The 17845-nt window shown below is 35.5% G+C and overlaps 1 protein-coding gene and 1 long non-coding RNA gene across 4 annotated transcripts in view; one reads left to right on the forward strand and one right to left on the reverse strand.

Annotated features, from left to right (window-relative positions):
- Nucleotides 1-17845, forward strand: part of LOC123536249 (dynamin-binding protein-like) — a 67263-nt gene that overhangs the window by 4849 nt on the left and 44569 nt on the right. For 2 of the 3 annotated variants that reach the window (XM_053527965.1, XM_045319247.2), the window contains exons 1-2: nucleotides 14807-14966; nucleotides 16342-16627. In XM_053527965.1, the coding sequence (XP_053383940.1) occupies nucleotides 14943-14966; nucleotides 16342-16627 (310 nt within the window). In that variant the 5' untranslated portion in view covers nucleotides 14807-14942. Of the gene's footprint in view, nucleotides 1-14806; nucleotides 14967-16341; nucleotides 16628-17845 lie in introns of those variants that run through there. The other variant, XM_045319246.2, reaches the window with a different exon arrangement.
- LOC123536252 (uncharacterized) lies at nucleotides 1253-5154 on the reverse strand. Its single transcript, XR_006683290.2, has 3 exons — nucleotides 4795-5154; nucleotides 4367-4489; nucleotides 1253-1437 (listed from the first exon to the last, which is right to left on the reverse strand). It is a non-coding gene; the product is annotated as an uncharacterized LOC123536252 (long non-coding RNA).

A 17845-nucleotide genomic window follows, 5' to 3' on the forward strand; every position in this document is an offset into this window, starting at 1 on the left:
TGCGAGTTAAGATAACCGATAAACCAATGACAGCTTCCTATATGTGGAACGTGTGACGTAAATTTCATCGTAGCTCCACCTTTAAATCCTTTGACAGGCGGCATCTTGTGATGTGTACATGAAAGTGACTGTTTTTGCAAGTTTTAAGATTATACATGTTATTAGATATAATGATGATTCAACAATTATCGTCCGAATGTTTTTCGCAATCAAGGAAAGACAATGTAAGGAATTAAGTCAAAAATTGTGCAACACGGTTAAATGCTTTTGAACAATTATCGCCGTAATATTAATGTTTTTCACATGTATGAAATGTGTTTTCTCGGGCGGAATATTGAAAAGACAATGCAAGAATTAATGTTTTCTGTCGTCACTTTCAAAATAGAACTTGTACATTGTAGAGAAAAGTTTGAAATACCCTTCGTGCATTATTTCAACACGAACGGACACTTTGGTAGAACCACCGACCTTCCGTAAGCCAGCTGGATGGCTTCCTCACATGAAGAACCTCACATGAAGAATTCAACGCCCCGAGTGAGGCTCGAACCCACATCGATGAGGGGCAAGTGATTTGAAGCCAGCGACCTTAACCACTTGGCCACGGAGGCACCGGTCACGCCAAATGGCCATTGATCCAAATGGAAACCAGCGTTTCCCTGGATGACTGTCTCAGATTGTGTTGTTTTACATGTCCCGTCCCTAGAATTGCCACTATAATGCCACCCTTTTCAATGGTGGAGTATTTAGACAATTTTCCACCAAAATGCCAGCTAAAATGCCACCAAAATGGTGAAAAAATGAACAGGACAGTGGTAAACCCGTTTTCCACTAAATTCCACCTCTTTCCACTTGTGTACACCTTTAGGTGGCAATAAGTGGAGTATTTAGACAGTTTTACACCATTATGCCACCATTATGGTGGAAAATTTGTTTGCCACTTAATTACACCAATAGCCACTTTCATGGTGGTAGTAAGTGGAGTATTTAGACAAATTACCACAAAAATGCCACCATTATGGTGTAAAATCTATTTTCCACTAAACGCCACTTACTTCCACCAATTGCCACCTAACAGGTGGCAGTAAGCGAACAAAATTTCACCAAAACGCCACTATGGTGGCAGTCCTATTTTCCACTAAATGCCACCAAATAGCTGGCAATAGTAGGAAAATACGTGGCAACTAGTGGAAATTGGCTGCACCTGCTGAAATGGAAAAAAAATCAGTAATAAGCAAAATCATATTATATTAATATATTTTTTATTTTTATGAAAAATCAAAGATCCTTCACAAGAAATCACAAAAGATCTGAACACGAGGATCAGGATGTTGTCAATGCAGTCTTATTTCTTCATATTCCAGGATGGCTTAAGTAGATGGCAAATGACTCTCCAAATTTTACTCCTTTGGATGTAAGGCCATTTTTCCAGCACACAATCTGTAACAGCAAACCATACATCTATTAATAGATATATTTTTCTAACATTCTGAATAATTTTGCAGAAAATTTGTAAATTTCCTCTAGGAAATATATGAAATCGAAAGACTAAACTAACTCACTGACATAACAAAAAACTCTACATTGTCAAACTTAATCTATGTAAAATATGTGAAATCATTTAAATTCGCTGGCATGAAATTTCACGCAAACGTAAAATGCGGGCTTTAATTCGCGCATTTTCAATTTATAAATGAAAAAATCAATTGAAAAATAATAACAGCGCAGTCTTAAATTCACGCATCCGTTCTAGCGCGAAATACGCGAAAATTTGTCCTACACGAATAAAAATGATTTCACAGTAATATGCAACATCTTTATTATAACTGTGAGAAGTTTCATCAAAACCTACATTGTAGAAAAAATTCTATTCACTCAAACAGTTACATTGTTTTGTGGAAATATATGCATCTTGAATCAATAACAAGAACTTGAGAATTGATGAAAGATGTGGAAGCACCATTGCTCTAAGGTGATTTACACTTGTGTCAAATTTCATGAATATTTATCAATGGATTACTTTTTATGTAAGAATTTATGGATTGAAAAACAATTAAAGGGCAATAACTCTAGTTACTGAAGTGATCCTGATGGAAATTGCACATGCAATGCTGTCCTATAGTGATCTACATTTTTGTAAAGTTTCATGAAGTTCCATCAATAGATAAAGGAAAAATCCCCATTTTTAGCTCACCTGAGCAATGCTCAGGTGAGTTTTTCTGATCGCTCGATGTCCGGCGTCCGTCGTCCGTGGTCTGTCGTCTGTCGTCTGTCAACATTTAGTTTGTGTATGCGATAGAGGCTGTATTTTTCAATTAATCTTCATGAATATTGGTCAGAATGATAACCTTGATGAAATCAAGGCCGAGTTCGAAAATGGGTCATCTCGGGTCAAAAACTAGGTCACTAGGTCAAATCAAAGAAAAACCTTTTGTATGCGATAGAGACTGTATTTTTCATTTAATCTTCATGAATATTGGTCAGAATGATAACTTTGATGAAATCTAGGCTGAGTTCGAAAATGGGTCATCTCGGGTCAAAAACTAGGTCACTAGGTCAAATCAAAGAAAAATCTTGTGTATGCGATAGAGGTGGTATTTTTTAATTAATCTTCATGAATATTGGTCAGAATGATAACCTTGATAAAATCTAAGCCGAGTTCGAAAATGGGTCATCTCGGGTCAAAAACTAGGTCAATAGGTCAAATCAAAGAAAAACCTTGTGTATGCAATAGAGGCTGTATTTTTCAATTCTTCTTCATGAATATTGGTCAGAATGATAACCTTGATGAAATTTAGGCCGAGTTCGAAAATGGGTCATCTCGGGTCAAAAACTAGGTCACTAGGTCAAATCAAAGAAAAACCTTGTGTATTCGATAGAGGCTGTATTTTTCAATTGATCTTCATGAATTTTGGTCAGAATGATTGCCTTGATGAAATCTAGGCTGAGCTCGAAAATGGGTCATCTCGGGTCAAAAACTAGGTCACTAGGTCAAATCAAAGAAAAACCTTGTGTATGCGATAGAGGCTGTATTTTTCAATTGTTCTTCATGAATTTTGGTCAGAATGATTACCTTGATGAAATCTAGGCCGAGTTCGAAAATGGGTCATCTGGGGTCAAAAACTAGGTCACTAGGTCATATCACGTAAAAACCTTGTGTATGCGATAGAGGCTGTATTTTTCAATTGATCTTCATGAATTTTGGTCAGAATGATTGCCTTGATGAAATTTAGACCAAGTTCGAAAATGGGTCATCTGGGGTCAAAAACTAGGTCACTAGGTCAAATCAAAGAAAAACCTTGTGTATGCAATAGAGGCTGTATTTTTCAACTGATCTTCATGAAATTTAGCCAGAATGATTACCTTGATTAAATCTAGGCTGATTTCGAAAATGGGTCATCTGGGGTCAAAAACTAGGTCACTAGGTCAAATCGAAGAAAAACATTGTGTATGCAATAGAGGATGTATTTTTCAATTGATCTTCATGAAATTTGGTCAGAGTGATTGCCTTGATGAAAACTAGGTCAGTTTTGAATATGGGTTATCTGAGGTCAAAAACTAGGTCACTAGGTCAAATTAAAGAAAAATCTTGTGTATGCGATAGAGACTGTTTTTTTCAGTTGATATTTATGAAATTTGGTCAGGTTGATTGCCTTAATGAAATCTAGGTCAAATTTGAATATGGGTCATCTGAGGTCAAAAACTAGGTCACTTGGTCAAATCAAAGAAAAAACTTCTGTATGTGATAGAGGCTGTATTTTTCAGTTGATCTTCATGAATTTTGGTCAGAATGATTGCTTTGATAAAATCTAGGTCGAGTTTGAACATGGGTCATCTAGGGTCAAAAACTTGGTCATATCTAAGAAAATGCTTGTTTTATCGCAAGAGACCAATTTTTTGGTCCAATCTTAATGAAAATTGGTCAGAATATTTGTTTCCATGAAATCACTAGGTCAAACATGTTTTACACTGTTATGGAGTGTTTCTTAGGTGAGCGACCTAGGGCCATCTTGGCCCTCTTGTTTACCAAATCAAGGGGAAATACTTCTTTTACTAGGTAAATAATTGAGCAGTGTTAAGCAGCCTCAGTTAATGAGCTTATAATAATTACATGAGGTTTAGTGATTCTGTAGACAAAGCTATAAAAATATTTTTCCAATTACAAGCATTTTCAGTTAATCTGACGGACAATGCCAAAAATAATATCCCTCCGCCTTTGGCAAAAGATAATAGTAGCACTTGGGTTTTTCATCACATTTATAATTAATATTTATCATATAAATGCCAGGAAATTCTATTAATTAGTGTATTTCTTTAAAAATTAAGGGTTATTTAAACATTAGCTTTTATAAAAACATATAATATTTACCTGATTCAAAATTATTTTGATATGTTTCTTTTATGCAGTAATAAGCTGTATGCTGCTCAGGTATATAGTACAGTCAGGAAGGCATATCATGTCACAAAGTTGCACTTTTTTCACAGAAGGAACCTGGTATGAACAGTTTAAAGTACATATTGTATCCTAAGTGCTAATCAATAATGTAAATACAAATGTAATTACAAAATGATACAATTTTACAAGCAGTGTTATAAACATGATTGAGCTATATTCCAGAAAATATATCTGGGATTTATCCATCTGCCAAACTTCCTAAGGCATAAAAGGAGATTTGTTGATTTTAATTTAAAGCAGTTTGGTAAATGTTTCAAATTCAAGTATTTGTTAAGAGTAAGTAATTAAGACAATGTTAAAGACAGTAATAATTAAAAAAATAAACAGTATAATATTGTTACCTCTCACAATGTGTTTCCATTTTCTCCCTGGCTGACTCATCAAATGCCAGATTTCAAAATTTGGTATTACTATACACAGATAAATTGATTCCACACATACACTTTCTTGGTCAGTTAAAGAAGGTGTCAAGTCCTTTAGTTGAAAAGCTATTGTAAAAACATCCTTTTTATAAACACTTCTTTTTTTTCAATTAATGAAGAGAAAAGGCAAGAACTATTTCTTTGCATCTGACCTGATGTTTGCCTGCATATATAAATCTTAACTGACCCAAATTCCACCTGGGATTGTTTCTATACACTTGTGTGGGAGCTTGTAACTTGATATATCATTAATCTTATCTTTAACCAACTTTCACTCATGCGGAAATAATACACTGCAGACACATTTAAAAATGATCTTTTCAGATTCAGCTAGTACAGCCAATTTCCACTAGTTGCCACCTATTTTCCACCTTTTTCTGTCTTTCATTGAATATAATGCAAAGATATAATAAGTAATAAATATTCTGTCTCACAAAATAACAAAAATTCAAATTTTCTGTATACCACTCTGAATATTATTTTTGTCCAGCTATAGTCAGCATAGACTTATTCTCATTTTAATGAAACCCTTTGAAGAAGGAGCCTGGGTATACTGTTTTGCAGATGTTGGTCAGTCTGTCGGTCATTTGGTATGTAGACCAATCAGTTTCCAGATGATGACTCAAGAACGCTTGGGCCTAAGATCATGAAACTTTATATGTAGGTTGGTCATGACCAGCAGTTACCATATTGACTTGGAGGCCAGTAGGTCAAAGGTCAAAATCACAGTGACCTGGAACAGTTAAACAGTTTCCAGACGATAACTCTAGTACTCTTGAGCCTAGGATCATGAAAGTAAATGGGAAGGTTGAACATAGCTAGCAGATAACTCCTAAAGATTTTTAGTTCAGTAGGTCAAAGGTCAAGGTCACAGTGAGCTGGAACAGTTAAGCTGTTTCCAGATGTTAATTTGAGAACTCTTTGACCTAGGATCATGAAACTAAATAGGGAGGTTGATCATGAACGGCAGACGACCCCTACTGATTTTGAGGTCAGACAATGGTCAAAGGTCTAGGTTACATTGACCCAGAACACTAGAACTTTTTTTGCCCAATAACTAGAGAATGCTTTTGTCTAAGATCACATTTGATACAGAAGTCACTTATGACTGGTAAATGACCCATAATTATTGGTTTAAAGGTAGTACATCAAATGTCCAGTGCACAGTGACCAAGTGATTTCTGTTTCTTGTACAGTTACTGAATGCATCAAGGGGCAGGGAGCATTTTGTGTTCTATGAGCTGTTGTCAATGTGGAGTTTTAGCAAAGTCAGGTTCTGTGTCAATTAGGCCTGAAGTTTGAAGTTTAGCATTATACCTTGATTCCGACCTGAGTCCATGTGAAGATTTATGTACAGGGTAATCCAATGTCTTACAGTTCTCTTTTAAATCAAACATCACAAAAATTTCTAAGTTTTTTTTCCACCTATTCGCCACCAAGAAAATTTGCTAAGTCCCTATTTTCCACTAAACGCCACTCAATTTCCACCATAAAAAAAAGCTATGTTCTACTTTCCACCAATTTACACCTTTCTGCCACCATAAAGAAAAACTATGTTCAAATTTACACCTAATGCCACCTAAATGCCACTAAAATAAAGTGGCTTTTGGTGGCAAATTTACCACTTAGGTGGAAAAAAGAGCTGAATTACACCAAACGCCAACTAATGCCACCTATTTACACCAACTGCCACCCTTTTTCATGGAAATAAGTGGCATTAGGTGGCAAATCTAGGGACGGGGTATGTACAACAAACAGTTGACATTTTCAAAAACTTAAAATGGATAAGTTTTCAGCAAATAAACTCCGCAGAAATAGAAGACATAAACTTTAAAATACAAATAGATCTGTGTGCAGTGCTAAAATTGTGTTGTTTTATGTACAATAAATAGTAAATGAACATTTTTAGCAACTTAAAATTGATGAACTTTTAATTGTCATTCAGCAAATAACTCCATAGGATTTTTATGACCTAATATCTTTTCTTGTTGTACATGTAAATGATGCTTATTAATCAATGAAAATACCACTATGTTTTTCACTCTGAAATGCACCAGAATGCACCAAAAAGAGTTGTAGTAACACAAAATTTTCTGGGGTGATCCCCATACCCCCTGCACCCACCCCTTTGCTCGTCAGAAAATATCCTTCTGCAACATGCCTTCAGAAAATCCTGGCTAGAACCCTGACTTGGACAGAGCAGCTTTGAAGTAAAAGCTCAAATTTAATTCCTTACTGAAAGGAAAAATGCATTAGGGGTGTGGATCGTCAGACAAGTGGCGATCCGATCCGCGAGTTGGGGCTGACGATTCACAGATCAAACCACGGATCACCAGCCACAACTTATTATGATACAAAAATGCAAGACTGTTATTAAGTACCATTTTCTTTATGGAATCTAAACTTTTCAGTTCTCATAGTGCTCAATTTAACAGTTTTGACTTATGTTTAATGTTTTGCTCATTAATTAAAGTCAGGTTTCGCAGGTTGACTACTGTAATGTTCGGCCATTCATGCAGATGAACGATATGACGTCGGGCATTAATATCACAATATCTGGTATTAATTTCGCTTTTTTTTTATAAGGAAACTTTATTTGTTGGAAGGAGTTTAGTATTTAGCTTTTTAAATGATAAATGTTTATTCACTGTTTTGACAGATTTCGTATTAATTTTAGTTCGAAAATAAGACCGATGCTAACTCTACCTAAGACATTTGTTTACATCTGGTTTAGAATCTGACAACGCGTAATCGTCTTAGATGTGCAAAAAAATGTATTGAATACGTTTAATGTGGCTTTAATTTAGTTTTATTGATAGAATTTTACATATTGCATGTAATAATGGAAAAGATCGCGATCCAACGATCTCGACAATGACGAATATCCGTGCTCAAACTTTTGGTCGAATTCGTATATCTGAGTACTCTGATACTCGTTACAGCACTAAAATGCATGTGGACGACCTTTCACTCAGTTACAACTTTCATCAACCTATTCAGGCACAGAATTTTGAGTTATTTTAAAAGTGTCTCTGAAAGGAACTGTTTAGTGTATTTACAAAGGTAATTTTTTTTCAGTGTAATAAAGTCTGATGTAATATCTCATTATAAAAAGGAAAAATCCCATTGAACACTTTGTCAAAATCTCATTGATTTTTAAAAGGCAAATGGGAATTAATCTCATAAAGTATCTGCCAAAAGTGATCCCTGAATGCTGCTCTCACTTGGGTTCGATACATATTGAATATGAAATTTTAGCAGCGATTTCTGGTCAGTCACCATTATTTTATTTACTCAAGTAGTAAAACGAAATCCGTGTCTTAAATACTGAAGAAAACAGTATGTTTATTATTTTTATTCATCAGTCCCGAGAAAATACAAGAAAAACATAAAAGCTTCCCTTGTTTCATATATCTAAAACTTGAAACAATGAGAAAAAATACGAGAACAAACTTTTGAAATCATCTCCCATTTTTATGGATAAAATATAGTTTGCTCTTTTTAATTCTCAGTATTCATTCAATTACCGGACCTCTAGCCTGCCCTGTACGGGTTGTCTAGAGGTCTGGTTAAGGGACCCCTAGCCACTTCCTTATTACTTATTTTATGATCTGATATTTTACGGTTGCCATCCCTTTAAAGCAGCATGCCTCCAGATTTGGCTAAAAAATAATCTTTCTTTCAAATTGAAGTTTGGTCATATTATGAACATTAGAATATGAATTTTTGTTTCTAAAATATTTTAAAAGTTCCAAATCAAGAAAAAAATATGACCGCGCCGGGAATCGAACGCCAGACCGCTGCGGCAATAAAGACATTTTTCTGTTTCATAACCAATAGCGCTATAGCTGAAGTAGTGAATAATGACTTCAAAATATAGATGTTTATAATCGAGACAGTTTACCTGGAGTAAAAGCGTGACAAACGCTTTTCAATTTTCATCGTAAAAAGTAGTAAAAAGAGCAAATTCTCATGTGTTTACATAACATAAAGTTTGTCAGTAATTAAGTTTTAAAGCCTTCTTAAGAAATATAGCGTTTATTTCAAGATTTATAAAAAATTGAAAAATTTTTTGTTGTCGAACGATCTGGAGGCATGCTGCTGCCTTGCCTGTCTGTGCATTTTACTGTTAGGAAACTCAAAAACGGAAAAAAGTCATAAAATGCTGGTCAGACTTACTTGCTCCAATAAATTAAACCTTAATATTCTTCTAGAAACTTTAAATGAGTTAAATTAAACACGTAATTTTAAATAAAAGACTTAAATTTGTGAACAGGTACGAGGGGATATCTACCCTGACACCAGTTTCAGTACACAAGTGGACACTAAGATGCAGAAATAAAACACAATATATTCATTCAAAAAAGGTCAGCGGGCAATTTAATGCTATGATAATATTATAAGTTCATTGTCAGAAATGTAGTCAAAACAAATGTATACTGTAAAACTTAAAATACTATCATGACTGTAGAATAACTTTTAATGCTCTAAACTGGATTACTATTCTATAAGACAGAACCAAGATGGTAGTCCTGGAAGGCAAAATATCATATGAAGAAGGTGTCTGTAACCAAGCTCTGGTGTACCCCAGGGCACAGTTCTGGGTCCTATCCTCTTCTTAATCTACATCAATGATTTTGCCAACTATATAAAACACAGTACTTAAAGACTCTTTGCAGATGATAGCATAATTTATAGAGAAATTAAAACTTTTAATGACTCTAAACTTCTTCAGTCTGACTAAATGGGAACAGGATTGGTTGATGCATTTCCATCCTGATAAATGTAACATCCTTAGTATTACCATAACACAGAAAAAGAACTCCAACCAGTTTAATTATAAAATACATCATCGTACTCTATTATAAGTTCAGTCATAAAAGTATCGGGTGTAACACTTTAAAACAACTTGAAATGGAATGAGCACATAAACTCATTAACTAACAATGTAAATCAGTCTCTTGGTTTTCCGCATAGAAATTTAAAAATTAACTTTTCTACGGTGAAAGAACATGCATATGAAGCTATAGTTAGACCAAAGTTAGAATATTTATGTACTATTTGGGATCCGCATAATTATTATAATCATATATTCGATCAAATTGAAAAAGTTCAGAGAAGGGCTGCTGGATTTGTCACTAATCGCTATCATAATACAAGCTCAGTTTCTGATATATTAACAAATTTAAATAAGCCATCATTAGAGATAAGAAAAACTAGAGCTTGTCTAATAATGTTCTTTAAGGTTGTCCATCATGTAGTAGCTGTATCTAGAAATGAATTCATTAATACCAGCTGATTCAAGAACAAGGCATGAACATGGTAACCTCCCTTTGATATAAAAAAATATGTGACTATTTCTTTTGATTTCAATATAATTTCACCATTGTCATGCACAGAGCATATTATTTTGTCATGCATGATTGGACTAAGACTAACTTTGCACAAATAATTACCATAATAAGACCATTAATCTTTGTAGCATTGCAAAATATGGCAGATCTATCCACCCTTCCATTCCATTTGAATGAAAGTGAAACCGTATGGGGTGCTTTTACCAAAAGCAATCTAATTAATTTTTACAGTGTTTGTAAAGTTGTCAAAAAAAAAGAGCTTCCACATTGACTCAGTTCATGAAATTTAGCAAAACCTGATAATTATTAATGCCTAGCCTTACACTTTGAGAAAAAAATAATTTTTAACTTTCAGTGTTTGTAAAGTTGTCAAAAAAAGATACCTTGTTGGGTTTAACGTCGCACCGACACAATTATAGGTCATATGACGACTTTCCAGCTTTGATGGTGGAGGAAGACCCGAGGTGCCCCTTCGTGTATTATTTCATCACGAGCGGGCACCTGGGTAGAACCACCGACCTTCTGTAAGCCAGCTGGATGGCTTCCTCACATGAAGAATTCAATGCCCCAAGTGAGGCTCGAACCCACATCGGTGAGGGGCAAGTGATTTTAAGTCAGCGACATATACCACTCGGCATTGGAGGCCCCCTGTCAAAATAACAGCTTCCACCTTTACACAGTTTATGAAATTTAGCAAAACCTGATAATTATTAATGCCTAGCCTTACATTTTGAGAAAAAAATTAATTTTTAACTTTCAGTGCTTGTAAAGTTGTAAAAAAGAGAGCTTCCACCTTGACACAGTTTATGAAATTTAGCAAAACCTGATAATTATTAACACCTAGCCTTACATTTTGAGAAAAAAATAATTTTTAACTTTCAGTGTTTGTAAAGTTGTCAAAAAAAGAGCTTCCACCTTGACACAGTTTATGAAATTTAGCAAAACCTGATAATTATTAATGTCTAGCCTTACATTTTGAGAAAAAAATTCAAACAACGCCAAATCATAGAAAGGAACGGTTGTTTCACATGAAAATTTAACAGTATGTAAAACATGTATATTACTCTACAAAACAAGTGTCAGTATACTGATATATGCATATTCCGGAAAAGGACTGCATAAAGGGGCCACCCTTCTAGACAGTTAAACACCTTTAAAAACACGATTTTCAAAGGACTGTTACGTTCATTTTGATGCATTTGCAGTAATGTCCCAGTGTTGAAATTTCGCATATTAACTAGGTAGTATCAGCAATTGTTTATTTTTATTTCTTTACAAACGGCATTTATTTTTAAAGGGGGACAACTTTTACATCTTCTTCTCTTGTCGTTCGCATCTACACTGTCAGACCAGTAGCCTCGATGAAACGTGTGGTTTGCCAAAGATCCTCAATGCCTCCATACAGTTTCTGGTGAATTGAGGTATCTATCACTCGCTCCTGGTCATGCCTTTTACATCTCTGAAGTATATGCCATGCAGTCTGATCTTCTTCACCACATGGACAAGTTGGTGATGATGTCAGTCTGTATTTCTTGTACATGTGAGCATTGAGCTTGTTGTGCCCTGAGCGGAGCCTGACCATCATCACTTGTTCAGACTGATCAAGGAGATGAAAAGCATCTTCCTCCATCCTTGGTCTCATTAGTGCCTTGATGATGGTGACTTTCTCCTTGTAACTCACAGGTTCTGTTGGTTGTTGTGACTGAGCTCCTAGCTTAGCCAGTTTGTCTGCCTCTTCATTGCCTGCAAGTCCACAATGGGATGGAATCCACTGAAGTGCTACTTTGCAGGTTATACTCAGGCTCTGCATTCTCCTGGCTAGCTGCGGAGCTTTATTGTTGATCAGAGCTTCCATAACAGACAGTGCATCTGTGAGAAAAACGACTGAGGAGCTTTCTTCTGCCGAGTCTTCAACCATTGAGACGGCCTTCATGAGTGCTTCAGTCTCTGCCTTGTAATTGCTGCAGTGTTTTCCTGTGGCTGCATGTAGTGTTTCTCTCTTCAACTTTTACATAATATTTTAAGTATGATGAGTATCCATTGTATGGGACATATAATGGTCAGGTAGATTGTTGGTAAAGATGTTCGCTTATCAAATATATCTGTGTTTAGTTGACATACCCCTAAACCTTTACCTTTACCCTGCTGCCAGCAAGTAAAACTGCTTTTGCGACCAGTGCAGACCAAGATCAGCCTGCACATCTGTGCAGGCTGATCATGGTCTGCACTGTTCGCTATTCAGTCAGTAAATTTTCAGTAAACATCCTTTCAAATAATAAATGGTACTGCCCAAATTGAAAGATGGACCAGTCCATTTTTAGCCCACCATCATCAGATGGTGGGCTATTCAAATCACTCTGCGTCCGTGGTCCGTCGTCCTTCCGTCCGTCCGTCCGTCCGTCAGTCCGTCCGTCCTTCCGTCCGTTAACAATTTCTCGTTATCGCATCTCCTCAGAAACTACCTGGGGGATTTTGACCAAACTTTGTCAGAATGATGTATTGGTACCCTAGTTGTGTCCCCCTGAAAATCAGACTGGTTCAACAATTTTTTAGTAAGTTATGGCCCTTTGTTTATTTCTATAATTTACATATATTTATAGGGAAAAACTTTGAAAATCTTCTTGTCCAAAACCACAGAGCCTAGGGCTTTGATATTTGGTATGAAGCATCATCTAGTGGTCCTCTACCAAGATGATTCAAAATATTTCCTTGGAGTCTAATATGGCCCCGCCCCGGGGGTCACATGGTTTATATAGACTTATATAGGGAAAAACTTTGAAAAACCTCTTGTTCAAAACCACAGGGCCTAGGGCTTTGATATTTTGTATATGACATCATCTAGTGGTCTTCTACTAAGATTGTTCAAATTATCCCCCTAGGGTCAAATATGGCTCCGCCCGGGGGTCACATGGTTTACATAGACTTACATAGGTAAAAAACGTTGAAAATTTTCTTGTCCAAACCACAAAGCCTAGGGCTTTGGCATTATTAATGTAGCATCATCTAGTGGTTCTCTACCAAGTTTGTTCAAATTATCCCCCTAGAGTCAAATATGGCCCCGCCCTGGGGGGTCACATGGTTCATATAGACTTATATAGGGAAAAGATTTTAAAATCTTCTTGTCAATAACCTACAACATTCAAATTTGGACCACATGTATGGTTTTGAGTGGCAAGATGAACCTTGACATGAGTTGACCTTGATTTTGACCTAGTGACCTACTTTCACATTTCTGTAGCTACAACCTTCAAATTTGGACCACTTGCATAGTTTTGTGCACTGAAAAAAACTTTGACCTTGACTTTGACCTAGTGACCTACTTTCACATTTTTGAAGGTACAGGCTTCAAATTTGGACCACATGCATAGTTTTGTGTTCCGAATTGGAATTTGACCTTGATTTTGACCTACTGACCTACTTTCACATTTCTCAAACTACAGCCTTCAAATTTGGACCACATGCATAGTTTTGTGTACCGAAACAGACTTTGACCTTTACATTGACCTAGTGACCTACTTTCACATTTTTGAAGGTACAGGCTTCAAATTTGGAACACATGCATAGTTCTGTGTTCCGAAATAAAATTTGACCTTGATTTTGACCTAGTGACCTACTTTCACATTTCTCGAGCTACAGTCTTCAAATTTGGACCACATGCATAGTTTTGTGTACCGAAATGAACTTTGACCTTAAGATTGACCTAGTGACCTACTTTCACATTTCTGTAGCTACAGGCTTCAAATTTAGACCACATGCATAGGATTGTGTACCGAAACAAACTTTGACCTTGACATTGACCTAGTGACCTACTTTCACATTTTTGAAGGTACAGGCTTTAAATTTGGACCACATGCATAAATTTGTGTTCTGAAGTGTAATTTGACCTTGATTTTGACCTAGTGACCTACTTTCACATTTCGTCCTTGAAATTGATCTAGTGTCCTACTTTCACATTTCTCAAGCTACAACTTTCGAATTTGGACCACATGCAAAGTGTTGTGTACGGAAATGAAATTTGACCTTGAGCTAGTCAGTAAGTCTTGAAATTTGGAACACTCAAAAATGGCACATTGGTGGGCGCCAAGATCACTCTGTGATCTCTTGTAGAAATTTAGCAAGTAAAAGTTAAAGCAAATTATAGCTGATTGATTATGACCACTGACTTCCAATCACTTGCTCCTCGTTTCTGTGCTTTAGAGCCATGCTGAAGTTGGTGGTTCTGGCTCTGTACTGGGTACATGTCCTTGCCTGATATAATGTTCGGAGTGGGATCTGCAGCTTTGCTTTACAATGTATAGCTGCAAAATTGTCACGTGACCTGTACTGTGTAACCTAACAAAAACAAAAACATTGTGCAGTTGATGCATTTAAGATAAATAAAAAATTCTTACAAGCATAAACTCATAAATTGCCTGTTCTTTACAGTTTGTAAGAACATCACTGGAAGTATTTTGACATTTTAGCTGCACAGTTAAATGAAAGATTTATTTAATTTTCAGTGAAAGTAGATTGTATGTAAAATTCAGTTATCACATGACCTGATTGATTAACAAGATGATTAGAGTCATTATCTCTGGTAAACTGGTCATTGTATTGTTAGACTCTACTGTAGATACATATAAAGTGAAAATAGTGGAGGTTAAATATTCTCACATATGATTGGAATAGTTATTTTACTTAATATATATAAAAATATTAAATACAGACTTTAAAATGAGTAAAATCATGCTACATGAGGCAAGTACCATTCTTTATTGAGATTAATTTTAATTTTGTCTTAATTGTCTGTCTTCATCATTTATTGCAATAATGAAGTATTGAGAGTTTGGTCAAGTCAGTATATGTTGCTTCAGAATTTTATTTTTAAATGAAGATAATTTGTAGTCAAAATACGTAAAATGAAGTCAACATGGCAAAGATCTTTAATTATTCAGAAGATGATGAATGTAACTGTATAACTTGACTTGTATTATTGCTATTACTGCTTTCTTCCTTAAATTTTCTAGTCAAATGATTTTTATGGAGTTGTGGCCCCTTAAAGATCAGTTCTGGATCAAGTTTGACTGGAATTGCTTTATACTTCTGCTTATTACCAATAGCAGATCCATTTTTCACTCAGCATGTATCTCTGTGCTATAACCAGATACTAAGTACCAGTCAGTTCTGCATTTAAAGGATGGGATATTGGGCAGATGTGCAGCTTTTACCAAAAGCAGTCTCTAGTTAATATTCTTTAACCCTTACTCTGCTAAATTTCTGTAATGAACTTGTCCATCCTTCAGTTTAGATAGTACCATTAACTGTTAAAAGGAGTGCTTACCAAAAAGATACTGAATGAATGGTGAAAAGTGCAGATCTTGATCAGACTGCAGGGATGTGCAGGCTGATCATGATCTACACTGATCGCAAAGGTGGAATCAATTATGTCCAGCATGATATAAAGGGTTAAGGTTTTTTTCTCATACTTAACAACTAAACCAGCCATTGTTTAATGTTCAAAAAGATTTTCAAGTGTCTGACACAACAGAGTTTCCTGCAGTTGTTTACTCAGGTCATAATAAGTTTATTCTCATAGAATGTGAAGCAGGAAGAAAAAACAATATGCTGCATGTATCTGAAAAAGAAATTAATCACAGCTTTTTTTTCGCAATACATTAATTTGCATGTCAGTAAGTTTAGGACTATTTTTTGCCCCCCCCCCCCCCCCCCCCAGGATTTGAGACAAAAAATTGTCAATTTTATCCAACAGAATAATTTAGTAAAAAAAAAAATCACTGCAAATTATACAGCAAAATTGATAAAAAAAAAGTCATTGAAAAAGAAAATCATTGTAAAATAACTTCTGTCTGTCAGATAATTTTATGTTGTTGTTGTTAAATTATGGATAATTGGCAATATGTCTCCATAATGATGTGGGCATTTCTGTCTCATATATAGACCACCTTTAGGCATTAGTTCTTTGCCCACATCGTCAGAATCTATCCACCTACCATAAAAGAAAAATCAGAAGTCCTTCAGCTAGTGAATGTGATGTATTAAAAGGTTTTTCACTTCATTTACATTTGTACACTTATTATACTTTATTTACTTAATTGTTTTTAATGTTTTACAGATGAGGCCTAAAGTGGAGGGCTTCGTAGGTAACTATGTGAGGGCCATACATGACTTCCATACTGACCTTGCGGGCGAGGTCAGCCTACGTAAAGGAGATGTTTTCAAGGTCACAGAGGTTGTAGACAAAAACTGGCTGCGGGGCATTAACAAAGAAAAGGAAGGCAATTTTCCGACAGACTTTGTTGAAAAATTATGCTTGCCACTTACCGAGAGAGGCCAGAAAGTGTTTGCTGCTACTGAAAATTTTCCTGCTCAACAAGATGGAGATCTGGAGTTCACTAAAGGTGACATTTCTCTCTTTTCCAAATTTTATTGTTGTCCACTTTTCCCACTCATCCTCTTCCCACTCCTCCCTCATCAAAGCAGAGGGGTATATTTGCACATGTTGGTTTATAAATAACTTAAGAATGCTTGGAACTATGGCCTTCAGACTCTAATAGATCATTTCCTGTTGTAAGTACATGTACTTAGTAATGATATACTATTTTGGAGGTTACTAGGCGAAATTTTATGGTCAAAGTGACTTTGTGACTGACAAGGGTTTGCACTCAATAGCTGCAGAAAATTTGGACCTAAATGCTTTAAACTTTGAATGAGATTTGAGTGGATAGGGGCAGAGGGGTCTGCGGGTCAAGGTCAAAGTTATAATACTATACAAGCTAAAAAGTACATACCCAGATACCGCTTGAATGGCACCATTTGGGCATGATTGTGTATTTTACAAACAACCTTCTTTTAAAAGAAACTACGACATACCTTACCAAACTATATCTATAGTTCTGATCTTGCAGTTGACACCCAACAGTAATATACCTCTAGAAAACAGATGGCTTAATCAAAATTTTATTTCATTTAATGGTCTTTTCCATACAAACATTGAAAATATGATCACGGTGTCTTTGAAAATGACCTTTAGGGACTGCTTAGTTTGAAAACAGAGGCCCATTCTCAAAGCCCTCTTAAGGATAACATGGTGTAATAGCCATATATTATATCTTGTAACTGGATGGTAATATTTAAACGAAATTTTGTCACTTTAAAGACATTCAAAATTACAAACGTTACACCGAGAGATTTTTCAAATTTTATCAGTTTTGGGGAAGATAATCTGTATTGAAGTTAAGATTGATGCCTATGGGAAATATATAATTTCTTTGATTAAATTGAGAATCTGAACTTGAGTTTCGAGAAAATTTTGTGGTAGAAAGCTGCATTATATGATTGTGATACAAATATCAAAAAGCAATTTAAGATTCCCCATAGGGAAAAGGAGAAAATTAGTATTTCTAGTCTAGGAGATAACTCATGAAAACCCAAAATTATCAGGGAAGGTAATTGAAAGGAAATTTTTGAGAACTTCTGTCAATATATTACTTGTCAGTATGCATCTTATTTCTATCGTTTGACATTTTCAAAGCTTACATGTATGCTTTTGGCGAGATTAAGGCCTATTATGGGTAGTAATCCTTAACTAAAGTTTAACTTCAGAAAATACTTTGAAA

The sequence above is a fragment of the Mercenaria mercenaria genome, chromosome 17 (assembly GCF_021730395.1).
Source record: "Mercenaria mercenaria strain notata chromosome 17, MADL_Memer_1, whole genome shotgun sequence".
Lineage (NCBI taxonomy): Eukaryota > Metazoa > Mollusca > Bivalvia > Venerida > Veneridae > Mercenaria > Mercenaria mercenaria.